Source organism: Dermacentor variabilis, chromosome 2, assembly GCF_050947875.1.
Source record: "Dermacentor variabilis isolate Ectoservices chromosome 2, ASM5094787v1, whole genome shotgun sequence".
NCBI classification, from domain to species: domain Eukaryota; kingdom Metazoa; phylum Arthropoda; class Arachnida; order Ixodida; family Ixodidae; genus Dermacentor; species Dermacentor variabilis.
Window position 1 is genome coordinate 264,199,335 of NC_134569.1, and position 27,832 is coordinate 264,227,166.

Sequence of the window (27,832 nt, forward strand, 5' to 3'; positions counted from 1 at the left end):
GCCACAGACTGCACGAACTGCCCCCAGAGCACGGACTTCTACCTGAGACGACAAAGAAGATCGTGGTGAAGACAACCCCAATGGCTGCCCCAGCGTCCCCCGTTATCCTACAACAACCTCGGGACCCACCGACCTTCCATGGAGCAGCGACTGAAGCCCCGGAATCCTGGCTGGAGACCTACGAACCAATTGCGACATTCAACAACTGGGACGCCGACGACAAGCTGCGGCATGTCTACTTCGCCTTAGAATACGCCGCCAGCAAGTGGTTTGAGAACAGGGAGTCGACCTTGACAACGTGGGACCTGTTCCGTAGCGGCTTCCTGCGCACCTTTACAAGCGTCGTGCGCAAGGAAAGCGCCGAAACTATGCTGCACGCCCGAGTGCAGCTACCAAACGAGAACGTTGCCATCTTTACGGAAGAAATGAGCCGTCTATTTCGCCACGCCGACTCTGAAATGCCCGAGGAGAAGAAACTCCGCCTCCTCATGCGTGGTGTCAAGGAGGAACTTTTTGCCGGAATGGTACGAAGCCCACCAAAGACAGTCGACGGGTTTCTTCGCGAGGCCACCAGCATCGAGAAGACACTCGAGATGCGAAGCCAGCAATTTGACCGCCGCCCAAACTCTACAAGCTACGCAGGCGTTCAGGCGGCCACCTGGCCACCTGGCCACCGACCACCTGCGCGAGACTATCCGAGCGGTCGTACGGGAGGAGCTACAGAAGCTGTTCCCGTCATCACAGCCTCAAGTGACTTCGATTGCCGACGCCGTGCGTGAGGAGCTCCAACAACAACTTGGAGTAGCCCCTGACTCGCCGCAGCCTCAGCCGCAAGCGATGACATACGCCGCTGTAGCCCGCCGTAACGTTCCCCCTCCGCGCCCACGGCCGGGCCCAGTGACGACACAGTTCCGTCGTCTACCACCACCCCGCTGCCAGCACGCCAACCCGTCAACCCACGCGGCATTCCAAGGAAGACTGACGTTTGCGCGCCCCCGACCACCGCCCGCTCTGCTACCACTGCGGAGAAGCCGGCCATGTGTACCACCGATGCCCATACCGGGAGATGGGATTGCGAGCGTTAACGCGCCGCGGCAACAGATTGGCGAACGACCTCGCGATATCGCCGTCTACCTCGCCGCCACTCAATGGAGCCCTCGACGACCTTTCCGTTCGCCTTCACCAGGCCGCTACCTGTCGCCGCAGCGCCGACCATACACTGGCCCAGTCCGGGGCCGGTCCGTCAGCCCATATCCGGAAAACTAAAAACAGCAACCGATGGAGGTGCGGTTGTTGTTCGTCGAACTGACGAAGATCCTCCGCCGCAGACGAAGACGACAAAGAGACCATCTAGACGGCATAATAACGACACGCCACCGTCCCGACGAAATCAGGAAGCCAAGACTACACCGACGAAAGACGACTTGACGACGCGACGTTCCAAGTTCAGTTCAACACGACGCAGGCGTGATCCGACGCCAAGACCTAATTGCAATGCCAGACAAAGAACCACCTACCTCGACGTGCTTCTCGACGGCCACGCAGTCACCGCCTTATAGTAGACACAGGAGCCGATTCCTCCGTCATGAGTGGACCCATCTGCGCCCGGTTGAGGAAAGTTAAGACTGCATGGGAAGGCACTCAAATTCGAACCGCAGGAGGACACCTGATCACGCCGACCGGGATCTGCACGGCAAGAATTACCGTTCATGACCGGAATTACCCTGCCACCTTCATTACCTCAAACAGTGTTCACGAGACGCCATTCTCTAGATGGACTTCCTGAATCAACATGGCGCAGTCATCGACCTGAAGTCAAAATCGATAACACTGTCGCAAGATCAAGTGATACCGCCGGAGAGCTGTCATAGTCACCACGCCTTGAGTGTGGTCGAAGATCAATGGAGCATCCCGCTGCGCTCCAGCATTATTTCCGTCGGCACCGAAACTCCCGCTGACGTAGGTGTCATCGAGGGCGACCAACATCTACTGCTCGACCGTGAAATTTGCTTCGCAAGAGGGATCGCTCGACTCCACGGAGGGCAAGTGGAAGTTATGCTAACCAACTTCAGCCAAGAGTTCAAGCACATCAACAAGGGCACGACAATCGCATACATCGAGGAAATTGTGGAAACCAGCAATGCCTTTGTCCTCTCCGATTCAGACGCACCTACCCGGATGAGCATAGTCCCCGAACCAGACTTCGACGTGAATCCAAGTCTTCCTATGAGTAAGCAGCAACACATCAAAAGTCTTCTCCGACGTTATAAACACTGCTTTTCGACGTCATCGAGGATTCGACAAACGCCATTGCAAAGCATCGCATAATAACCGAAGAGTGCTCAACCACTCCGCCAGAGCCCTTACCGAGTTTCGCCGCGAGAACGTGAAGCTATAAGAGAACAAGTCGACGAAATTCTGCGCGAAGACATCATCCAGCCGTCGAAAAGCCCGTGGGCCTCTCCTGTAGTCCTGGCGAAGAAACGGGACGGGACCCTACGCTTCTGCGTCGATTATCGTCGACGGAACAAGATCACGAAGAAGGATGTGTAACCCCTACCACGGATAGACGACGCATTGGATCGGCTCTTAAAGGACCTAAGATAACGTAAAGGACCCTTTAGGATGGCTGGCGCGGTGGAGCCTCAGACTGCAAGAGTATGACGTCACGGTAATATGCAAGTCCGGAAGAAAACACTCAGACGCCGACTGCTTATCACGCGCCCCCATCGATCCCACACCGCAAGACGACGAGGACGACGACGCCTTCCTTGGGATAATAAGCGTGGTAGACTTCCCTAAACAGCAACGAACAGACCCGGAGCTAAAAGGCCTCGTCGAGTATTTGGAAGGGAACACCGACGTTGTCCCTAGGGCATCTAAGCGCGGGTTGTCTTCGTTCACGCTACCAAACAACCTGCTCGTGAAGAGGAACTTCTCACCAGTCCGCGCCAGCTACCTTCTTGTTGTACCTTCAGCGCTGCGTCCAGAAGTACTGCACGCCCTACACGACCATCCAACCGCAGGGCACCTCGGATTCTCCTGGACGCTGTCGAGAATACAGGAAAGGTATTACTGGCCGCGTCTGACCGCCGACGTCGCCCGTTACGTCAAGACATGCCGAGACTGTCAACGACGCAAGACACCACCGACAAGGCCAGCGGGATTACTACAGCCGATCAAGCCTCCTTACCGAACTTTTCAGCCGATCGGGATGGACTTGCTGCGACTGTTTCCGACATCAGCCTCCGGAAATAAGTGGATCGTCGTGGCGGCGGATTATCTCACCCACTTCGCTAAAACTAAAGCTCTACCGAAAGGCAGCGCAGTCGAATTGGAGAAATTTTTCGTCCAGAACATCCTGCTACGACATCGTGCCCCAGAAATCCTCATTACCGACAGACGAACGGCTCTTACAGCAGAGCTCACCCAAGCCATTCTGCAGTACAGCCAGACAAGCCACAGGAGGACAACTGCCTACCATCCGCAAACGAATGGTCTCACGGAGCGCCTGAACAGTACCCTCGAATACATGCCAGCAATGTACGTCAACGTCGACCACAAGACGTGGGACTCGTTCCTGCCGTATGTAACCTTCGCTTACAACACGGCGGTGCAAGAAACACAGATCACGCCGTTTAAGTTGGTTCACGACAGGAACCCGACGACGACGCTCGACGCCATGCTGCCCCACGTCAATGACGAAGAGAAATTTGACGTCGCTAGCTATCTCCAGCGCGCCGAAGAAGCCCGACCGCTCGCCCGCCTACGGATCAACAACCAACAGAGGACCGACAGCCGACACTACAACCTCCGACGACGCTTCTTCGAGTACCAGCAAGGCAATCGTGTTTGGGTTTGGACACCGATACGCCGACGAGGACTGAGTGAGAAACTATTGCGCCGCTATTTCGGACCCTACAAGGTCATTCGACGTATTGGCGCACAGGACTATGAGGTCGTGCCAGACGGAATTTCGCATTCACAGCGGCGGCGCGCACAATCTGAAGTGGTCCACGTGGTGCGTCTGCAACCATTTTACGGACGCTGACGAATTTCCTTTTGTTTTCTTTGCTACGGGTGTTTTTCTTTATTACTTTCGTTTGTATGCAGCATCGGGTCGATGCTTTCAAGAGGGGGGTATTGACACGTGTACTTATCATTATCGGGCGACCACGTTTCGCCGCCTAACAAATGTAATCGCACAGCGCGGGACGCGCCTGCATGTATCCGAAGTTTCAGGAAAGTTATCGATGCTTCTACCCGGCTGTCTGTTGTCGCCGAACCTTGTGTTATCTGATTTCATCGTTTGACGCGAATGGTGTAGAACTTTGTGGAAGGCACGCGGGTCCGAATGATTACTCTGGAACATTCGACGACTGCTGTATAAAAGCTGACGCGCTTGACCCGCTGATCAGATTTTCGACGAGCGCCGACCGTGTTCGCCGCTGTCGTTGCGCTATAAGTGTAGGCTGTAGCCTATTTTTGTGGGCACAGGCTCGCCCAATAAAAGTTAGCTTTCTTTCACAGTATTGCTACTGTGTTCTTCAACGTCACCACCACGTGACATGAGACCATGTGAATTCCATTCACCACGTGAATGAGAACATTTCTTCGAAATGGTCTCATTCTTTACGTTCACGGATTCATACAGTCCATTAAACATGCCAAGACTTTCTTGCATTGATTTCATTTCGGCATGTAGTGTTTCTATTTCTTTCGCTAGCTCCACACGACGGTATCTTCAAACGAACACAACAGACACTTGTGGCAACAAGGCCGTGGCAAAGATGAATTTCTTATTTTTGCTTGTTCTTTTTAATAATTTGTTGACTAAAACGTATTTAGCTTTGACGCTTTCTTTGAAAGTTTTTTGCTTCTTTGTACTTATAATTTTTTTCCTACAATGTGTGATTTGCCTCTGCATTTACCTCGCCCCTCCCCTCTGCAATGTACAACCGTACCTTGCGGCTATATTAAAAAGATAAATAAATAAATTAGGAAATGCACACGTTTGTAGGAGACCAACCTGTACGTAGTATGGGGGCGGAATTAGTTGCTTGCTCGCTGCTGCAACCCTATCTGCAAAGTGATGGACTGGCGCACGGTCACCACCTTTTGTAGGAGATCCGATTTATACGGTCACTCCGGTAGATGTCGCTTGACTTCACGAGTATGCAGATAACAGCGGGAGTGAGTTGTGGCGTATATCGGCATATGACGTCCGTCCAGTAGATGCCGCTTAATTACACCAGGCCAGTTTGCCAGGGCTCACTTTGCAGCTCGGCCTCCTCGTTATAGAAATTGTCGAGGGATCAAATACATTAAACATTATTCATAACTGCATTGCCATTGCCCAAGATGCTGCAGACGAATTCTTGAACGCTACGCACTGTCAAGACAAGTAAAATAAGTACTCTTTCATAAAAGAAAATACTCGTATGTCTCAAAAATTGTGCCTGAAAAAATTAATATCAATGCTTCCATGTTTTCTTTGTTTGATAAGTAAAGCAAGTATCGCACGAACTTTGGAAATGTATCGATTTGAAATCAGCAAAGCGGTGCATGCCGCTGATAGGAAAAATATAGGCCATGTAATGAAGTTGAGGACAACTATTTTTCTAAAACTTTGTTAGCCTCCCTGCCTTTTTCTCATTTGCATATATATATATATATATATATATATATATATATAATTATGTGTGTGTGTGCGTGTGTGTGTGTGTGTGTGTGTGTGTGTGTGTGTGTGTGTTTGTGTGTGTGTGTGTGTCCTTCAAAAACCTTGTTTACATTTCTGTTACTATGCAACGACCAGAGAAAAGTCTCAATGACGCTGTCCTTCGCTAGAATGTATTGTGCAGGAGCAGCTGTCATCGGTCGTGTATTGTGAGTAATTGCTCCGAAATTGTAGTCGCAACAGAGAGCACATATAAAAGCAGTAGTTCTGCAAAATATACGAGGGACAATAAAATGAAAGTGAGCCAATGCGAATATATGACAAACGGGGTACTTTTTTTAAAAGCAGTTTCCATGAGCATTTAGACATTTATCCCAATGATTAACAAGTCGAGTGACTACCGTCTTATAAAACACCTCGGGCTGCTGCTTCAAAAAGCCTGTAACTGACTCTTTCACGTCATCGTCTGACACGAATCTAGTTCCCCTAAGCTGTTTCTTTAAAGGCTGCAAAATGAGGTAGTCGCAAGGCGACAGCTCTGGGCTGTATGGCGGATGTTTCAGCGTTTCCCACTTGAACTTTTCCAGTTTTGTATTAAGTACATCAGCTACATGGGGACGGGTATTGTCGTAGACCGAGATGACCCCATTCCACAATTTTCCACGTCGTTTGATCTTGATTGCGACACGCAGCCGATCCATCGTTTCACAATATTGGAAACGACTGACAGTCTCTATAGGTTTAGCAAATTCAATCAATAATGGCCCCTGGCAATCGAAAAAATGGTCAACAACACCTTTCAGGCAGTAATGACGGCGTTTGCTTTCCTTGGGGGTAGCGAATTCAAATGTTTCCACTGTAGGATTTGCCGTGGTATTTCAGGCTCGTAGTAGCGGCACCATTATTCGACCCCGGTCACAGTTGCAGACCAAAAGTCGTGACCCTCATCGTGATACCGAATTAGATATAGATACATAGGTATAGATTTTATTTCCAGAAATGCAAGTATTCTGGTGCATACCAAAGGCTAAAAGCTGTTGGAAAAACCGCTTCAGTGGGCCGATGATCCGTTACAAGGCACACATGGTGGTTTCATCAAAAATCGAGACATTGTTAGACACTCGCAATAAATTACTTAGATAAATGCACAATAACAAGAGCGAAAATAATATAGAGACTAAGAGAAACAACATATTTGATACATCGGAAAAAATGAAGCATGTGTGCAAGGGTTATTAAAAACCATACACAATTCACCCTGACAGACTAAAGAAAACATATCCGATACACAAGAAGATAGAAATATATGTGTATGGGTTGCGAAATCAGTAACACAGTTGGCTCTGAAAAGCTATATACAACCATGGATGAAATGTTTACGAAATTCATTCGCAGTTCCTTGTATGAAGAAGTATATGTATTTTAATATTTATTTAAAATGTATGGAAGATTATGTTGTAATAACTTTAGGCTATATTACGAAATCTCGGAACATACCACGTATCACTATTTCTTGTATTGGAAGAATTCAATTTTGGTGTTAAAGATGCACTAGACACTTGGAAATTTTTGAAGGCAGTATTTGTGAAATAAAATGAATTTAGAAGGCGCAAAGCGTAGAATATCCTATTTATATAATTTTATACTTTATGAACGATGACTCAAGGCAGTGCCGAACCTCTCCGTCTTCTGGTGGTGGTTCAATATCTTGGGCATCCATTGCGCACGCAAGAGCCTATACCCGAGATTTCATGAATTATGGTGTGACCCAAACTACGACTGATGTTCACGCGCCCTGCAAATTCATCGATGCTTATTCTCCGTTCTTGCTTAATCAACATTTGCAATTGGGTTGGGGGTGATTGCACGGTGGCTTTGGCCCGGTCTTGGATTGTCTTTGCAACTTTCAATTCCTTCTTTGAACCGTTTGCTCCGACGCTTCACATTGGCCAATGAAATGCAATGTTCAACGTACACGGCAGCCATACGGCGACCAATTTCTTTTTTGGAAGCATCTTCATCTGTCAAAAAGCTCACGACGACGCGCAGTTCAACTTTTGTAGTGTCCATTATGTCACGCAACCCTGTACAACCCAGTGTATGAGAGCATTAAAGCACCTTGATCCTCACACCTGCGCGTCACTTTTGTAAATTGGAGATGCCTCTGTGCCACGCGCATGCCTTGCAGATAATGAACCGAAGCATTATTGTGCAAGGTGGGTTGGCTCACTTTCATTTCAGTCGCCTTCATACATCAGAAATGGGAAGATACAGGCCACCTTCTCAATTCATTTTTTTTCTCAAATACTGCCTTCAAAAATTTCCTATTGTCTAGTGCATCTTTAACATCAAAATTGATTTCTTCCAATACAAGAAATAGTGATACGTGGTATGTTCTGAGGTTTCGTAATAATCTTAACCTGGCAACGTTTAACGTTAGAAAGTTATCTAGTGAGGCGAGTCCAGCAGTGTTATTGTATGAATTAGAGTGTAAATGGGATATAATAGGGCTCATTGAGGCTAGGAGGACAAAATAAGCATATGCAGTGCTAAAAAGCGGGCACGTCCTGTTCTACCGTCCTGTGCTTAGCGGAGAGACGAGAACGAAGAGTTGGATTCCTGATTAATAAGAATATAGCTGGTAACATACAGGAATTCCATAGCATTAAAGAGAGGGTGGCAGGTCTTGTTGTGAAACTTAAAGGGAAGCTGAAACGGTTTTCAATTTTCGTGAATTGTTGGGATTGGGAAGAACAGACCTAATAATTTACGGTTCCGAAATTTTTTTCTTCGTTTTGTTAATATAAGAGGCAGAAATCTTTCTAAATCACCCCCGCGGGCACGCCCCCACCGCTTCCCGGGTGAGGTGGTTGCCAGAGGAGAGAACCGGCGAGAGTGGCGTCATTCGCGAGGACCGAGCTGCCGGACCGGCGTGCTGGCGTACCTCTTTCCATCCTGCGCTTTACTGAACGACGCTACGAGAGATCTGCCGCCGCCGCCGCTCACGTTTGTTTTCTTTTGCGACTTTCGTAAACTGTTCTTTCTTTCTGTGCTGCGTGAGTGCCTACAGCCAAGGGCACCCAACATGCCCTCGTTCTGTGCAGCATTCGGCTGCGCGAACACAGGCGGTCGAGACGATGTGGTGTTTCACAGGTTCCCGAAGGACAAGAAGCTTGCGGCGCAGTGGGTCCGTGCGGTGAGGAGAGATAAGCTCGTGCCGACGAAATCAACTGTGCTATGCTCGGACCATTTCCGTGATAGCCGGATAGCCTTACGACAAATGCGGAAACGCGTTGTTGCTAGCGTTGCTATACTCCCTTTCATACATCAGGCGCAACGCTGTAGAGGCTTGAGATACTTCTTGCAGTGGCTGCGTTCGCACTTATAAAAAGTTCGGTGTTTCTTGACTCGATTTTTGAGAAAATTTTCGATATATAAGCTCAGTTCTGAATAAAAAAAGAATTTACCCATATAAACAATCAGTGTACTTATACGGCTGCTAACACGTTCTTTTAAATCAACTTTTCTTCCGTCATCATTTAATTGCAGCCCGTCGCGGCAGCTTCACGTGCATCCTCGCGCGAGCAAACGCCGCTGGCACGCTGCGAAGCATAGACGGAAACGCGCGCAGTAATAAATTTTGGTGACCGAACTTCGTGCGTAGCTTCCACAGCGTTGCACCTGAGGTATGAAATGGAGTATAGGCTTGCCTACTGACGTTCGACGTACGGTTGCAGTTATCGTGTTTACCTCAAGGTGGTGCTAAAACTGCCTAATATCTTTTGTCAACACTAGCATGGAGCACGCATACCGATTCTTCATCAAGCCACAATTGCAAACTCGTCGAACCATAGTATGAATATTGTAGATATAATACCTCTGGCCATCTCTGGATGTGTATGATAAGCAACTTCCATGACTGTACCTCACAGCACTGCATGTGGGTGCTTTGAAACGCGGCGCTCATGTTCGCGATCGTGTATCAACACTACAAAAACCACGGGACTTTAGACAAGCAGCGGCAAGGTGCTTGACATCGCATAATTGCACCCGTGTTTGCAATCTAATGAGAAGTTAGTGCTTCGGCATTCTTCCAGCAGCAAGTTCCCAGTGACACTTTAGCGCATTTTTTCTCCCGTCATTGGAACGTGCAGCTACATGGAAAAATAAACATACGTACCAGCTAAGATTTCCAACGCGCGAGAAGGTGCACACATCGTTCTGGCTGTTAGCACACTCAACATCGTCGTTGCCGCCATCGTTTTCCGTATCGGCTGTCGGTTCGAACATGCACGGCGAAAATACAAGCTGTCCAAGACAGCGAGAACGTTCCATAATGCTTATAACTCAGCTATGAAGCCAGAACACAACAGCATGCTACGCTCTGAAACGGCGGCGCCGACCGGCGAGTGCCGCGAATCACGTCACAGCGGCCCCGACCAATCACGGGCAACAGCGGCGTTCGCGCGATGCCCTGAGGCGCTGGTGCGCGTTTTCTTGAAAACACAGCCGCTTGCGTTCGTTTCTGCCCCTTTTGAACCAGATATTCGTGTGCAGGGGACTCAAAACTGTAGAATGCCGCAGAGAACTCATTTTTTTGCGAAAAGTGTTTCAGCTTCCCTTTAAGAGGTACAAACTGAAGGTCGTACAAGCCTACGCCCCTACATCCAGTCATGATGACCAGGAAGTCGAAATCTTCTATGAAGACATGGAATCGGCGATGGGTAGAGTGAAAACAAAATACACTATACTAATGGGCGATTTCAATGCCAAGGTAGGCAAGAAGCAGGCTGGAGATAAGGCAGTGGGGGAATAAGGCATAGGGACTAGGAATAGCAAGGGAGAGTTATTAGCAGAGTTAGCAGAAACGAATACTATGCTAATAATGAATACCTTCTTCGCAAGCGGGATAGCCGAAAGTGGACGTGGAGGAGCCCGAATGGCGAGACTAGAAATGAAATAGACTTCATACTCTGCGCTCACCCTGGCATCATACAAGAAGTGGACGTGCTCGGCAAGGTGCGCTGCAGTGACGATAGGTGGGTAAGAACTCGAATTAGCCTAGCCTTGAGGAGCGAACGGAAGGAACTGGTACATAAGAAGCCGATCAATGAGTTAGCGGTAAGAGTGAAAACAGAGGAATTCTGGATCAAGCTACAGAACAGGTAATCGGCTTTACCTCGGGAAGAGGAACTTAGTGTTGAAGATATCAATGACAGTCGTATGGGCATCATTAAGGAGTGTGCAATAGAAGTCGGTGGTAACACCATTAGACAGGATGCCAGTAAGCTATCGCAGGAGACGAAATATCTGATCAAGAAACGCCCATGTATAAAAGCCTCTAACCCTACAGTTAGAACAGAACTGACAGAACTTTCGAAGGTAATCAACACGCGTCAGACAGCTGACATAAGGAAGTATAAGATGGATAGAATTTAACATGCTCTCAGGAACGCAGGAAGCCTAAAAGCAGTGAAGAAGAAACTAGGAATGGGCAAGAATCAGATGCATGCGTTAAGAGGCAAAGCCGGCAATATCATTACTAATATGGAAGAGATAGTTCAACTGGCTGAGAGGTTCTATAGATATTCATACAGTACAAGTGGCACCCACGACGATAATGTGAGAGAGAATAGTCTAGAGGAATTTGAAATCCCACAACTTAACGCCGGAAGAAGTAAAGAACACCTTAGGAGCTAGGCAAAGGGGGAAGGCAGCTGGGGAGGATCAGGTAACAGCAGCTTTGTTGAATGATGGTGGGCACATTGTCCTAGAAAAATTGGCCACCCTGTATACACAATGCCTCATGACCTTGAGCGTACCAGAAACTTGGAAGAACGCTAACATAATCCTAATCCATAAGAAAGGGGACGCCAAAGACTTGAAAAATTATATACCGATCAGCTTACTGTCCGTTGCCTACAAAGTATTTACTAAGCTAATCGCAAATAGAATCAGGAACACCTTAGACTTCTGTCAACTAAAGGACCAGGCAGGATTCCGTAAAGGCTACTCAACAATAAACCATATTCACTATCAATCAGGTGGTAGAGAGATGTGCGAAATATAACCAACCCTTATGTATAGTTTTCATTGATTACGAAAAAGCGTTTGATGCAGTCGAAACCTCAGCAGTCATGGAGGCGTTACGGAATCAGGGTGTAAACGAGCCATATGTAAAATACTGAAAGATATATATAGCGGCTCCACAACCACCATAGTCCTCCATAAAGAAAGCAACAAAATCGCAATAAAGAAAGGCGTCAGGCAGGGAGATACGATCTCTCCTATGCTATTCACAGCGTGTTTACAGGAGGTATTCAGAGACCTGGAGTAGGAAGAATTGGGGTTAAGAGTTAATGGAGAATAGCTAGTAACTTGCGATTCGCTGATGGTAATGCTTTGCTTAGTAACTCAGGGGACCAGTTGCAATGCATGCTCACTGACCTGGAGAGGCAAAGCAGAAGGGTAGGTCTAAAAAATTAATCTGCAGAAACATAAAGTAATGTTTAACAGTCTCGGAAGAGAACAGCAGTTTACGATAGGCAGCGAGGCACTAGAAGTGGTAAAGGAATACATCTACTTAGGGCAGGCAGTGACCGCGGATCCAGATCATGAGACTGAAATAATCAGAAGAATAAGAATGGGCTTGGGTGCGTTTGGCAGGCATTCTCAAATCATGAACAGCAGTTTGCCACTATCCCTCCAGAGAAAAGTATATAACAGCTGTGTCTTACCAGTACTCACGTATGGGGCAGAAACCTGGAGCCTTAAGAAAAGGGTTCTAGGGTGCGATTTTGTAGGAATGCCTTTTTTCATGCCAATGACTTTTCGCGTGACGTCATCGATTTTGGAAATTGTGTATACGTAGGCACGACGTTTCTTGGATCGTCCAATCAGAAGCTCCCTTCATTGGCCGGATGTTTCTTTCGTATTCTCTTCTCTTTTTCCGGGACTGTATAGCAAATGTGTTTTGTAAAACGGCACTTAATAAAAGCGGACTTCCATGCTGCGTAAAGCAAATTCATTTTGTTACATTACAACGCAAAAGCTGCCGCAGTCCAAAGAAATGCAAACGCAAGTGCTCTATTTTTGAAGCCGTAGCCACATAGTAGTCGGATGTGCATCCAATCTATGCCGTTGAGCGCACGCAAAATGGCAGCCTTTGTTTACCTGTGAACAGCTGACAGCCCCTAGCGTGTCTGTCTGAACAGCTGACAGCCCCTTGCGTGCCCGTAATTGCGGCCCCGCCCCCGTCAGATACTGATTAAGGTGAGTAACTATTGCTCGTGTAGTGCTTGCATTGTCGTGTGGTTTTCGCTGCATGTCTGACGTGTGATAATTTCTTCTTTAGGAAGGGCCAAGAAGAATTATCCGTAGCCCCCGAGGTCAAACATTGCAACATAGTGGATCGAGAACTGTCAAGGCTTTTTCCATAGGGTACCGCCATGACATAACGATAGTCAAAGTTATCGCTGCATCGGTAATACTTCCTGCACTGATACGCTCCGAGAAAGAAGCTGCTACAACATTAAATGTGAGTAGTGACTTCACCTTTTTTTTACATTAGTGGTATAAAAAGGCAGAAATGAGTCGTAGTGAGCACTTTATGCAGGCGCTTAGCTTAGACAGAATGTTTGCCTCTAAATTTCTTACTGTGCTGCGGGCCGGCTGAAATTCCCAAGTTGACAAAGAGAAAATGGCAGCAAAAGGGCCGCGGGTGTCGAAAGAGCAGGCGGCTATTCTCGTGCAGTTCATCGAGCAGCACCCATACCTGGCGAGAGCTTCTACAGAGTTCTCGCCACATATGACTGCTGCTCGAAAAAACGAACTGTGGGAGGAGGTGGCGGCGGTGCGCAACGCAGAGGGGCCAGCCGTAAAGACCACCAGCCGTTGGCGCAACCATTGGGCCAAGATGGCCCATAAAGCGAAAAAAGAAGCGGCCAGGGCCGCGAGCGAGAAGAGGTGAGCTTCTAATGATGCTGACAGTAACGTCGTTTCACGTTGTCGTTGTTGCCGTGTTTGCAGGGCTACTGGAGGTGGCAAAGTGGGTGGCGTCGACGGCCGCGTCCTCGACGTCCTTATGATGACAGGAGGGGTCCTTGTTTCCCCCCCTGAGTACTTCGCCGATAGCGAGGTGCGTACATTGGATTTAAAAAAGTGTTGTTTGTGTGACCTGCTGTGACCTCACAAATTTTCAGCATTACATTGTAACACAATATTGCAAAATTTTTAAGCCCTTTTTATGTGCACGTGACAATATAGGTTATGTACTCTGAGCAGCAACTTGTGTACATGATGCGCATTGCACACACTGCTCGCAATGTCTGAACACTCCTCTGATTGCAGGACGACATAAGTTCAGAGGAAGCTGCAGGGCCCAGCGGTTCCCGCAGACATCCACCAGCGACAACTGCCTTCGTGGTGTCGGGCCCTGCAGCTGTTGCTGGGCCAAGTGGCCTTACACGTAAGGCAGTGACCTAGCTTTTGTAGTAGCATTGTTGTTTGCAGTTGCTGCATGATCTTGCTATGAAGTAAAGTACGTCACTGTGCTGTTATTACCTCTGTGTCCAGCATCCAGCTCTTATTCATGGAGGAGAAATGCAAGACTACAAATGACATGATGTTGTAATAGAGATTCCTTGTGCATGTTATAGGTTACTGCTACCAGCAACTTTCTGTGGCATCTTTTGCTCTAACTACCTGTTTTGTGTATCATTATTGTAGCTATGCAGCTATAATGACATTTCAATGTGACTGGTTAGGACAATCAATCTGTGTAGGTCGGATAACAGTGAATGAGCAGTCTTTGCTTTTGCCTTGCATGAAGAGCCACCGGCTACCCCCCAGGTGCTGCGGCCTACCACCCAGGTGCCGCAGCCTACCACCCAGGTGCCTCGGTCTACCCCCCAGGTGCCTCGGCCAACCCCGCAGGTGCCGCAGCCTACCCCCCAGGTTCCGCAGCCTACCCCTCGAGAGCCACGGGCACCCCGTAGACAGCCCAGGCAGCAGGAACTCGATGGTGCTGTGGTGACGGCTACTGCCGCATACGTTCGCCAGAGTCAGTTGGAGGAAGCGAGAGTTCAAGAGGACACCCGCTTCCGCCAACAACTGCTGGAGCAAAACCGGCAGGTGTGTGTAAGGCCACAGATGTATATTTTTCTGCGTATGAAACTGATGAGCATATGACCTCTCTAAAAATTATATTAATCAGTGAACAAGCATAACGTATACGTGTAGTCCTGTGGTGATATCTTGTACAGATTTGCGTGATATAACATGTGTAAATATCTACGCAATTATGTGGCAAAAAGAAAAAAGTGGCGTTGAGTTCAAGGAAGCAGGTATAGCAATGGAACACATCTTAATAGAATGCGACGGCACAAGTTTGATGGGCCAGAAAGATATTTACAGTGTTTGAACATACAATGACAAGACAATAGCCTGCAAATGCGGATGAATGCAACACACGAAGGCCTTGTTACTGAGCTTCTGTAATTAAACTAATTACACGTCTTTGCTAACAGCACCACGAGGCCCACATGCAGAGCCTGCGGCAGCACCACGAGGCGCACATGGAGAGCCTGCGGCACCTCAGGGAGGAGGTGGCGGGAATGCAGGAAGTGCAGTCGCAGCGCCTCGAAGTGCAGCGGCAGCGCCTCGAAGTGGCGCGTCGGTCGCACGAGACCAACGAGCGCCTGCTTCAGCTCCTGCTGGCTGCACTGGGGCATGGTGGCAGCCAAGCCCCTCCCCCCTCTCAGGACCCACATAATTAAAGGATGCAAGGGTAGCATAGGCAAGGAATTTGTAACTTATCTTAAAATTTGCTGATGTAATAATGATATGAAGGGAAAATATTGCTAGTTTGCAAATAAATAATTGCTGAAGTCACCCTTTAATGCAACCATAAGTAGCATAGCAATTGCAGCATGAATTTTTTCTTCAAGGTTTACTTCAGCCATAAGAGCGTGCCCACCATCAGGCTCACCTGCAAAAGTGCCTGTAGGCCTGGTGTGTGCGGGCATTCCGACTGTGGCACTGCAATTTTGAGGTGCCTAGTTATTGCCATGTCAATTTAAGCACGACGCCACACTGCAAGTGTTCTACAATTTAATCCTTGTCATCGAATGGTGAAAGTTTCAGGCCTTACTACAATGTCGAAAGCAACCTGCCAATATACACAGCAAAAAAGAAAAAAAAGTTATGAAAATTCCTTGCCTATGCTCCTTCTTTTCATTTGTAATGTTTATTTTTTGTTTGTTGCATATTTGTTTATGTTACTACCTACTGAGCTGGAATGTCTCTTTTCTTGCACATCTGTCTCACTATCAAACATTTTGTTGTCATTCAGTAATCTTTCAGGTTGTGATACATTGTATTTTAGCCCTTGTGGTGCAATTTTTGTGTAATATTTATGCAGTTTGTCTTACTGAATATCAAAGTATGGTGCTATGGCTCTTTCAGTTTCAGAGCGCCACAACAGCATGTTCCTTTCACATGTAGTGATGTACCTGTACATTTCGCTATGATAAATATTCGGTTGGCGTGTGATTTAAGCACCTGCTCATTTCTGTTTCTGGTGCAGTTTAAGCCAGTTGTTATTACTGTGTACTTGTGCAGTGTACAACAGTTTTCTTAAACGATGCATGTTGTTACCTGTGATATATTATGATGCAAGAACAATGTAATCCAATATTTATTCCAACGTGTCTGTGATATGTTGCATAATGTCTCTACTACTGAGTACTCACACTTCTTCAATGTAGAGACTGTTGCATGTGATGTGTACATAAACAAATGTATGTTGAAAGCTGAAATACAGAAAGGTGCAGTTTTCCTCTAGTGCTTTTATTTACACATCGCAACCACATTTCTAGTGCTAGCTTGCACTGTACAAATATTACTGTATAACATTGCTGTGTTCTGCTATATACAAGTGAGGTCACTTTGTTGAAATCTATCAACTGCTCGCGGGAGCCACAGCGTTTGACATGTCGGATGACCAGTTGGACGGCATTTTCGTCACTCAAAAGGAACTTTGCCGTTGTTGCGAGACAAAATGGTGGAGGACCTAGAAGCTGCGCGTGCAACAGCACGTTCCATGGAGCGGAAGGTGTGACGTGCACTGTACATCTTGGCTTCTCTGGGCTAGTAGAAAGCGAGGAGACAGGCGCTTATGCCCATCAATGCGTAAGGGGATACGAGTAAGAATCAGGCTACATGCATCTAGATGACGACAGCAGCAACAAGCAAATTGTGGCAGACACTTTGAATAAGCGCTTATTTTTAGCTTGCTTTCAATCTCATATGTCACCACTAATGATACTGTTTTACTTACTATAAATGCAGGCTTTACATAATCCTTCATTACACAACTTTTATGTACCCACCGTGGTTGCTCAGTGGCTATGGTGTTAGGCTGCTGAGCACGAGGGATCGAATCCCGGCCACGGCAGCCGCATTTCGATGGGGGCGAAATGTGAAAACACCCGTGTACTTAGATTTAGGTGCACGTCAAAGAACCCCAGGTGGACGAAATTTCCGGAGCCCCCCACTACGGCGTGCCTCATAATCAAAGTGGTTTTGGCATGTAAAACCCCATAATTTAATTTTTTTAACAAGTTTTACATTTCTCAACAAACCATGAATGCTTTGCATTACGCAGACATCAGCTACAACTTGGCACGGGAAATGTATCTGCAATTTCACAGCACAATGCAATTACTTAAAACTGTGTGCATGCACCTAGCGATGCCGACGCTGCTGTTGACGTCGCAGCTGCCGCCGCACACTCCTCAGATAACGCATGTGCTGCGCACGGGTTGTGCCAAACATGCCAATGACATTGTCGCGAACAGCCCGCCCTCTCAAGTAGTGCATTCTAGAGCCCGTGTTTCGGGGCAGAGTGTGTGGCATGGGGTCGCCGTTATTGTCAAGCTCGCTACTATTGCCGCTGCTGCTGCCGTCATCGCTGTCATCGCCTGATTCGTCGCCTTCAGAAAGGCGAAGGTTGTGCAACACAGCACATGCCGCGACAATGTTGGCTGTACGTTCCGGCTCGTAGAGGAGGGTGCGATATCGCCGAAGACAGCGGAAACGGCTCTTTAAGAGCCCAATGCACCTCTCCACTACGGAACGCATGGCGGCATGTGCTGTGTTGTACTGCCCCTCGGCTGTGTGCACTGGAGGATGGCCAGGAACCGGGGTCAGGAGCCACGGCTCCAAGGGGTAGCCACTGTCACCTGCACAAAGATGGAAATAGTACATTGAGTACTCCGCTGACGAGAGGCAAGTTGTCAACTGAGGAAAGCTACAGCATCATTCAACAAAGGTAGACTTCAGGGTTGCAAGTCCCAAGTAAAAGCATGAGTTGAGCATGTCCATAACCGACACAAACTCTTAACGGATTTACAAGTGCACTACTCGGTGCCTGCCACAAACAAGAAATCAACACTTGTTGGTGCTATCAATGACAGTAGTAGCAGTAATGTGTGTTCATTTCTTCTGCTTCTGGCAGTCACTAGGTGCAGTAAGCACTAATACGTGTTGCTTTCGTCAGCTCCTCGCAGACACATAATGTGCTTGTAACTTAACACTTCGAACATTGCCAATGGTGGCAGTCAATGTCTCAATTTTGTTTTTTTACTCCGGACTTACTCGTGTTCTTGTGGTTTGGTTAAACGTTTGGGTTGGAGCGGACACGGCGTTCTGCGCTGCTGAAGCGTGACTGCGCCAAAAAAAATACGTTTTTTTCTCACCGAGGAGGTATTCCCCGGCATTCACGATGCGCCCCGCTTGGAACCGCCGGCGCAACCATGTCGTCCGCCAGACGAAAGCGTCGTGGTCCGACCCGGTCGCAGAGGGTCCAAGGCCAAGATTTTCATGTCCGCGTCGCAGATCTGAGGTAAAACGTAAACCAGAGAAAGTGCCCGTTGGCGAGAGCAACGTAACTTTCAAAAAGGATCGCAGAAAACGTGAGTTTTACTTACGAACATGCAGTTGAGGGTGTAGTATCCCTTGTGGTACATGAACACAGCCTTGCGCGCTCACCCTTGGGTGCGATTATGGCTATGAGGCTGCCGTCTACGCATCCGATGACGCCGGGGATAACGCCGCGGCGAAGGAAACCCTCCTTCACGGCTGCCCTTTCCTCAGCTGTCTTTGGAAAATGGACCCACTTGTTGCGGGCCCCTGCGTTTCCGACAGCCTCTGCCGCTCGTCGTACGCACTCGCTCACCGTCGACTGCGACACACGGATCGTCTCCTCGCTCCCGACGGACGCTTGGAAGCTCCCGGTAGCAAAGAAGCGCAGCGCACACAACACTTTCCGCTCCACCGACAGTCCCGTCGCTCGCTCAGCTTCTAGTTCCCCCGCCAGTTCCTCGCACAACAACCGCACCGTTCCCTTCGAGAGGCGAAAACGCCGTCGAAAATGGTCATCCGGCATGTCAAACGCGTCGTCTGGCTCTCTGTTCACGTCGGCGACGGCGAAGAGCCACGGCCATAGCGATCAGAGGGGCGGCCATTTTAACGCGATAGCGTTAAGGAGCTCGTGTCGCAGAAAAGCCGGTGTCGTCGGCGTCGGTGTCGGCGTCGGCGTCCGCGGCGTTGGCCGTGAGCGATAAATCATGGCAGGCACTTCATAAATAAAAAGCAACTTCCAAGATGGGCTGGGTGGGAATCGAACCAGGGTCTCCGGAGTGTGAGACGGAGACGCTACCGCTCAGCCACGAGTTCGATGCTTGAAATCGGTACAAACGCGCTTTTAGTGAACGCGGTGTTGCCTTAAAAACGTGCCGTAGAATGTTATACTGCGGTGTATATCGGTAATTATGAGCACGTAACTTACAGAAGTCGCATTTACACGAACAGCGAAGTACGTTTCCGCTACATTTCTTCTGCGCTTACCGCACACGCAGAGCCATCTTGCGGCAAACACAGAGGACCCCTCCTCTCAATGTACGGCGCTGCCTCGACAGGTGGCGCGCCATGCGCGCATTGGGGCTGTGCTGTGCGCGGACCGGTGCCAGGCGCGTTGCGGCCCCGACTCCCTCTCCCCTGGCGACGCTTCGCCGTGCTCCCACGCGCGTTGCAGAATCGAGCACCGTTCCTTTCTTTAGATTACTATCTGTCTATCTCTCTGCCCGTGCCGATCACGACGTTTGGCTGGCGTAGATCGTTTCCCCCTCCGAGACACCGAGTTCTTTGGTTCGTTCCGTTTGCTCAGGCGCACGTTTCGTTGCCGCGCAGAACGCTGCGTTGCTCGACGCTCTCCGTGTGATAGGTGGCCGCAAAGTCCGATGCGGGGCGCCTCGTAAGTGATCCCTGCGCCGTAGCGCTTTGTCTTACACCCCTTGGCGGGTCGATGGGAACGCTGTCGCGTTCCACTCTTGAAGGCGACGCTTAAGCGTCCTCCAATTTTTTTTTATGCCTTCGGAAACGACCCTGCCTCTGGCCGTGCCCCTGGCTTTGATGGCCTGCGGCCGTCCGCTACTGCGCGACAGCGCTAAGTGCTGAACTACTGTAAAACCCCTTGATACTGAAAGTAGCGACACTCTCCTCCACTTCCGCGCTTTCCTCCTCGATTCTCCTCGCCCACCGGCTGTGCGCGCTGCGCACGGCACGCTTCCCAGGCCAACGCGCGCTCGCCGGTCCGATGCATTAGCTGGCACCCGTGATCGCACCTAACTTCGTGATTTTTTTCTCGCTCTATTATTAAACTAAAGCACTAGAAAGGGATGCAGTGTGCTTGACTCTACCATGACCCACATTTATCACCTTCTCGTTTGAGCAATGAAAGCGCTAAACGTGCGCGTTTGCGGCATGAATTAACAATCGCAGCGTACTGTATATAGCCCACATTGGCTTTGATATCTTTATACTGGTCACTTCAGAGCTTTAATTAGCGCAGTATTTAATTTAAATTTGTACATTCTTTAATATTTTTTGACACAGTGACGCTCCGTTAAATGCAATTTCAACTAGCGCTACATTTTCGCGGAAGTACTTTTTATGACACTATCTTTTTGCAGTCGAGCCAGGCAGAGATTGCGGTAATTTAGTTGGATGTCATTGCGTGCGTGAAGCTTCAGAAACAGGACAGGGGCCGCAAAAATGATGCGAAATTTGCTTTAACGTGATTATGGATATTTGGGGGGGGGCCAGGGGGGGGTTCAGTCCTAAAAGGCTTGGGGCCTCGGTGTAATGCATATGCCGCGCATTTATACCTGGGCTATAGAAATTTCATTCCTGCTTGAAAGAGAACAATTTTTTCTAGTTTTTCGTGCTCTCAAGAGAGAGATATTTTTATTGACTACTGTAGAAGTGAGCGTAGCCAAGGGTTGGCTTGAAATTTATGAACGATTGCTGACGGCAACGGACGAGTAGATTAAGAGATGGGAAGGTGAAACAGTCTCTGTCACTTATTCAGTGTAGCCCATCGAATGCATTCAATTAGTGTCTCAGACGACCGTGGTGATGCAATATTCAGCGCTGTAAAGGACGATTAGAAAGTATTTAGCCATTCTGTGACTGGGTCGGTTTCAAGGAAACAATTCGTACTATTTTAGAAACACAGAGCTTAAGAATCTGACGTTATTTTGATAGCATAACTAAATATAAATTGCAAAGATTTCATCTATGGCGAATGAAAGTCAACCTTAAAAGGCATCTCGGCTGACTCGCTCCTCACGTGCCGCTAGACCTCGGAATCGCGGTAGACTTTCACAGTCGCGGTGGTCACACGAAGGCCTTCATCGCTCTAAGGATCCATAGCAGGCAAGAAGATGCGCTAAGCTTATTTGCGCGAAGTTTTGGTCCTCCTTTGCTCATTATTCTTCCAATCTGTAGCATTAATGACTCTCCCAGATGTCATTCCTTTTGCAATTTGCCAATAAAGCTGTTTCGTAAGAGCTGGAAAAGCTGCCAGCCGCAGCCATTACCATAGGTCTGAGAGGGCGGCAGGGTTTTGCCAGTTTTTCAGCTACTTACTGAAAACATCGTGCCACCCCAACACAAATTTCAGACGCAGAGTACAGGTCTGGAGCATAGAATACACAGCCGCTGTGACACACCAGCACATATCTGGCCAGATGCAATTTTTATTGCAGGTGACTCCTTAAACGTTACACGGAAAACACACAAAACATCCAGGTTGGCACACACTTCGGAAAATAAAAATATGTATTTAAACCCCTGGTTAGAAGTAGCATAAGCTCGAACCCAGTAACATGAAACATTGCATCGTGTTAGCCTCCACACGATATGCGTGAAAAAGGAACAAATATTATTCAGAGTAGCGCACCAGATGCAACATTAAAATTTTACAACATAACATAACTGAAGGAAACGAAGCAGCTGGTTTGTATGCTCACAAAGTTTTGGGCAGGTGGTACAACAAAAAGCCGCGCGATAACACTCATGTACAGCAAATGAAATAAACAAGATTATCACGCAAAGAATTAGAATATATATACAAATACGACATATATTACTAGAACACATTCAGGCAACACAGAAAAGCATTCATGTCGGTGAAGAAATGAAAGCGTCATATGAATATAATATTAGGTCCCTAAAGTAGAAATGCAACGAATCGGCCCAAGGACAGCGAATGCGCGTAAATCCTTGTAGATGCTGCCTTTATTACTTGTAGAAGCCTGGCTGATGACACGCGCTGTATTGCAGCCATATGCACCAGTAGCAAAGGTTCAAATATTTCACCGTATTCCGGATACCGCAGCATGCATGCCGACACTTTTGCTTCCGCACTTCCTACTGGTAACGGTAAGTGCCCTCACAGAAGCCTCAGTTCGAACAAATATTTGCATTCGCACTCTTAAGCTCTCTTAAGTTTATGCACCAATCAATGCACAGTACCTCGCAGAGGACAGTGTGATTCGTCAGAGTGAAGTCCTTACGTCCGATGTTGTGAATCCACTTTTTTCTGCGACTATTGTCGTTCTTCCCTCGAGGAATCGTGAAAAGCATGAAGCCATTTTCACGCCGGCTTTGGCACTTAAATGCGCAGCAACCCGGATTAACGCGGTGCGAAATGCAGAGTTCGAATTAGCTGAATAAAGCTCGACCCACGACAGAGGAACACGGCCTGCCCATGGCGCCGAAGAAAAACAACACAAGCAAAGCGCCGCTTTCGCGCGCGTTTCCAAGGCGACGGCTGGGGCCGGTCGGAGCGGCCAATCATCGGTCAGAAAAGGGCCGAGTGGAGAGGCGGGCAATTAGGATGTGCGAGGGTTGGCGGCGCGGCGGCTAAGTTCACAGAATGGCGCTACTTTCAAATTATCAAGGGGCTTTAAACTACTGGCGATTCACGCGCCCCTTCGTCCCGACCATCAGCAGCAGAGGAGCCGAACGTGGCACTAGATAGTTATCAAGCGCGACAAGTGCCAGCGTTAGAGCGAGGGTGCGGAGGAGAAGTTTGACGTCACTCGGGGTATTTCGTCGCGCGAAACTAAAACCCCTTGATAATTTGAAAGTAGCGAGACTGTCCTCCTCACGGCGCTTTCCTCCTCGATTCTCTTTGCCCGCCGACTGCGCACGGCGCGCTTTTCCTCCTGGGCTCCCGCGCACGGGCCGCAGGATTCTATTGAGGCGTGTTATTTTGGGCCAGTTGCGCGCCCCAGTGGGGTTGAAAATTTTGAGAACTGCTATTAACAGCATCTATAATGCTGGAGGCCACGTTTATGAGGAGGTTGGTGTTTTTCTTAAAGCCGCATGAACGGGGTATACCGATTTAAAGGGAGCTTTGAGGCGAGTTCTATACTCCAGAGAATTTTTCTGCCACGTGATCAGATGCTTTAATTCGTGCGTCTGATCTATTATTGCTTGTGACACATCCCTTTGTGTGTGGCCTACTAAGCGAAAGCCTTAGACCTCTGTTTGAAGGTCCCGTTGGGAGTTACAGAAAATATCACGTGAACGAAGGAAGGCGGGAAGCGAACCAAAGCATGCGCAGCCGCGTATAAGAGATGATTAATGAATAGCAAAGTAATGATTCATTAGTGATTGGATTAAGATGAATTCAGGTGTATTAAGGAGGATTAAGGTGGCTTAAAGTCGATGAAGGTGCATTAGGGTGAATGAAAGTGGATTGAGGTGCATAAAGGAGGACTAGGTTGGATTAAGGTCAATGAAGGTGGATGAAGGTGCGTTGAGGTGCATTAAGGACGATTACAGTGGATTAAAGTGCATGAAGAAGGATAAGGGTGGATTTAGAAGGATTAAGGTGCATTAAAGGGAAGCTGAAAGGTTTTCCAGAAAAAATGAGTGAACATGTGTACATAATGGTTTTCAACCCTCCGAATTCGAATATCGTAGCGAAATTGAGCGAAAAAAGCGCAAATATATTTTATTTCGACGAAAAGTGCAGCAGCGGACATGCCCAGCTCGCGCGTCTCCTTTCCGCCTGTGATTGGTCGGGCGCCTCGTGACGTCAACTCGAGTGACCGACCGCTGCCGCTACACATGAAGCGCGGTGCCAGGTAGTTTGGTGCTGTAATGCAAATATTAGAGGTAATGGAAAATTTAGGGAGACTGCGTGTTTCTGAGGAGTTCGGCGTTACTCCCTACATGTACGAGCCGATTGCGAAGAGCCGGCCTCTCGAAAAAGCAAACGATGCTGGTGCGAGCAGTGCTTTCGACACGTACGAAAGCGAAGTCTTGGGATCTCCTCATGTTCAAAATGCTCTTTCGTGAGTATGTTTTTGCAAAGCGATCTAGTGATCTCGCCGATCTTTCGCCGATCTAGTGACCTCGTTTCCGGTCAAACAACTGTAGTGTTGTGTTCCTGCATGCCTCTTCGTGGAACGTAAGTGGGGATGCGATCGTCGGCATTTGTGCGCTGTCCAAAGCTGTCGGCAATCTACAAAGACGGTTTAAACGCGTGAAAAGCTTCCTGGTTCATGCAGTACGTGTAGGGACCTTCATCTGTGAGCCATCCGCACACTACTCGTAACCGAAGTCGTAAAGGCGGCGAATTCCGTCGGCTACGTGAGGCGGTCGTGTCTACGTGTCTTGTGGGAAGCAATGGAAGACAACATCGTCGCGGCCGCTGGGGCTCGTGCAACCGTAGGCTGCACAGAAAGCCGGCATGATCTGTCACCACTTCAGTTGATGCTGCGCACGTTGACTACCACTCTACATACACGCAGACGCACCAACAAAGGAATGCAGGGTCGATCGAAGCAGATTACGATGGCACGCACGCAGAAACAAGCACGGTCAGGCACGTCGCGCCGGCTGCGAAGGAACAAGCACTAGAGTTGACGCCACAACACCGCGGTTTCTGGTCTCCGCTCGCATCGTCAGCGTCAGCAGCAGCGCGCGGCATTCGACGGGGGGCGGAGCTACAGCGCAATTTAACCGACGATTACGTCACTCCTAATTGAAAAAAACCCCAAATTTTACCTACATGGTTTATAAGGTTCCCGCATCCGTATATGAGCGTCTTATTGAATTCGACAGACTCTTCAGCTTCCCTTTAAGGATGGTTACGGTGGACTAGGGTGAATTAAAGTGAATGAAGGAGTATTAGGGTGGATTAAGGAGGATTATAGTGGATTAGGGTGGATTAATGTGTATGAAGAAGTATAAGGGTGGATTAAGAACGATTAAGGTGCATTAAAGAGGATTATGGTGGGCTAGGGGGAACTGAAGTGAATGAAGGACAATTACGGTGGATTAAGGAGGGTTAGGGTGGACTAAGGTAGATGAATGCGAATTCGGGTGGATTAAGGAGAATTAAGGACGATTATGGTGAATTAGGGTGGAATAAAGTTAGTGAGGAAGCATTCGGGTTCATTCAAGAGGATTAAAGTGCATTAAGGAGGATTAGAGTAGATTAAGGTCGATGAAGGCGGATTACGGGGCATTAAGGATGACTTTCGTGGATTATGAGGGAATAACGTGAATGAAGGAGGATTAAGGTCGATGAATGTGGACTCGGTGGATTAATGTGCATTAGGAGGATTATAGTAGACTAATCGTTCTTAATACTCAATGAAACCTAATCCACCTTAATGCTCCTTCATCCACCTTAGTCCAGCTTAATACTCCCAATCCACCTTAATACAACCTAATCAACCTACATCGCCCCTAATGCACCTTAGCCTACCCTATACGGTCTTAATACTCCTTTATCAACTCTAATCAACCATAATCCGCCTTCATCCACCTCCATGCACCTTAATCCTTATTCATGCACCTTAATCGAACTTAATCCTGCTTAATAGTCCCAATCAACCTTAATACACTCTAATCCACCTCTATCAAAGCTAATCTAGCTCCATGGTCCCTAATCCACATTAATCCACCTTAATCCGTCGTAATCAGTCTTAATCATCCTTTATCAACCCTAATTCACTGTAATCCACATCAATCAACCTTAATCTTCCTTAATCCACTTTAATCCGCCCTAATCCGTGTTCATGCACCCTAATCCACCCTAATCGGTCCTAATACCCTTTTATCAACCCTTTATCAACCGCGACATATCCTATGGTTCTCCTGCAAAATGCTTCGATAAGTGATGAATTGCAGCAGTTTTGTCACATCGAGCGACGCGCATGCACAGCTTGATTGCTCCGTGTTCTGATTTAATTTTTCCTTGTCAAGCACTCTGTCGATATATCACTGTACAATTTTATATCTGTAGCGCGGGTTTGTATGCAAGCCACGTGCAAACTATCGGTCTCTCGTTGCTTTTCGGTGCGTGGTGCGAGCCTTGTGTAATGTGTTCTTGTCTTCTTATTTCTTCATATGTACTGTCCACTCCTGCCCACAGCCTTCTCTGAAAGCTGGCAGTATTTATCAAATAAATCAAATAAAGATAAATAAACACCGGCTCTGTTATAATCTAGCATAATTTTTGAGCTCTTCCTACTGCTAACGTGCGCCTTAAGAGTGAAGTAGATCATTAAATGGTCGCTTATTCCTTGCAGGGACGTTAGCGGAGAAACCAAGTTGAGTGCAGTGGTAAGAATAAGGTCCAATGTGCTGGCAGAAGTCTGTGGAGAACGCGTGGGTTAGTGTACAAGTTGGATTAAATTGAAATCGTGGCAGAGGTCTAGAAATTTGGAAAAGTCTAGTGAACTTTGTTTAACAGTAACGGAGTCATTCGACTACACAAAATTCGGAAAATTGAAGTCTCCAAGTATAAACAAAGGTGACGTATGGTATCTAATAGCAAGATGCTTAATTGCATAATGGTGTTCGTTACAAAAAGAAATAGAAGCAGCAGGCGATCCATGACAAACACAGAAAATAAACTCGCGGTTAGCAAGGATCACTCGTACACACACAAGTTCTAATGATGATAGAAGCAGGATGTTTTGCGACACAAAGCATGTTTCATTAATTACGTCAATCGTCAAGAGTATGTTATACAGCTATCGAGACTCCCCCTCATGATCGAGTGCTGCGGTCATATCGGTAGAGAATATAAGGGCTTTCGAATCCAATATTTCACTGCTTCTTATTTTTGCGGACAGCCACGTTTCAATAATGATAGCAATATTAGCGGAAAAAGGATCAATGGCTGACGACAAAGCAACACGTTTGTTGAGTACACTCCGTGCATTAGTGTACAGTATGGATACGTCTTGCGGATGGGGGCGAAATGCGAAAACACCCGTGTACTTAGATTTAGGTGTACGTTAAAGAACCCCAGGTGGTCGAAATTTCCGGAGCCCTCCACTACGGCGTGCCTCATAATCAGGAAGTGGTTTTGGCACATAAACCCCATAATCTTTTAATACGTCTTGCGCTTTCTGGCGTGCAACAGATGGCTATGAAGAAACATTTAGTTGAGTGACTGTAGACTCAGTTACGGTCGCGTGCGTATTCAGGGACGGAAAAATTTCGCAAGTGCTATGGGTGGCTGCACAGTAGGCACACGTTTTTCTGTTGATGATACCTTTGTTGTGACGAAGTGTGAAGGGTTGTTTGCTGGCGTTTCCAAAATTGATAAGTTTCTTACGCAGCTGCCGCATACTTTTACAGAAATCTTCGCCAACAGATACAGCTCAGCCTTTTAGCTTTGCACTCTGGAAAAGGATACTCTCTTTAATCTTAAATGCAGAGAACATAACAATTATTGGGCGGGTCTTATTCCCATGCAAACGACCCCAAACATTTCGC

At 47.8% G+C, this 27,832-nt stretch overlaps 1 protein-coding gene across 1 annotated transcript; it reads left to right on the forward strand.

Moving 5' to 3' along the window:
• Positions 1 to 13,130: 13,130 nt before the first annotated feature.
• LOC142570782 (uncharacterized) lies at positions 13,131 to 16,267 on the forward strand. The gene is made up of 6 exons (XM_075679115.1): positions 13,131 to 13,214; positions 13,706 to 13,814; positions 14,027 to 14,144; positions 14,508 to 14,809; positions 15,205 to 15,349; positions 16,263 to 16,267. Coding segments are annotated over exons 1-6 (681 nt in total). The 5' UTR covers positions 13,131 to 13,212.
• Positions 16,268 to 27,832: the final 11,565 nt, after the last annotated feature.

Bases quoted from the DNA above. Each gene is read 5' to 3' on its own strand.
- LOC142570782 (XM_075679115.1), top strand. The intron at 13,815-14,026 runs GTGCGTACATTG...CTCTGATTGCAG, and splicing joins AGTACTTCGCCGATAGCGAG to GACGACATAAGTTCAGAGGA. The intron at 14,145-14,507 runs GTAAGGCAGTGA...CCTTGCATGAAG, and splicing joins TGGGCCAAGTGGCCTTACAC to AGCCACCGGCTACCCCCCAG.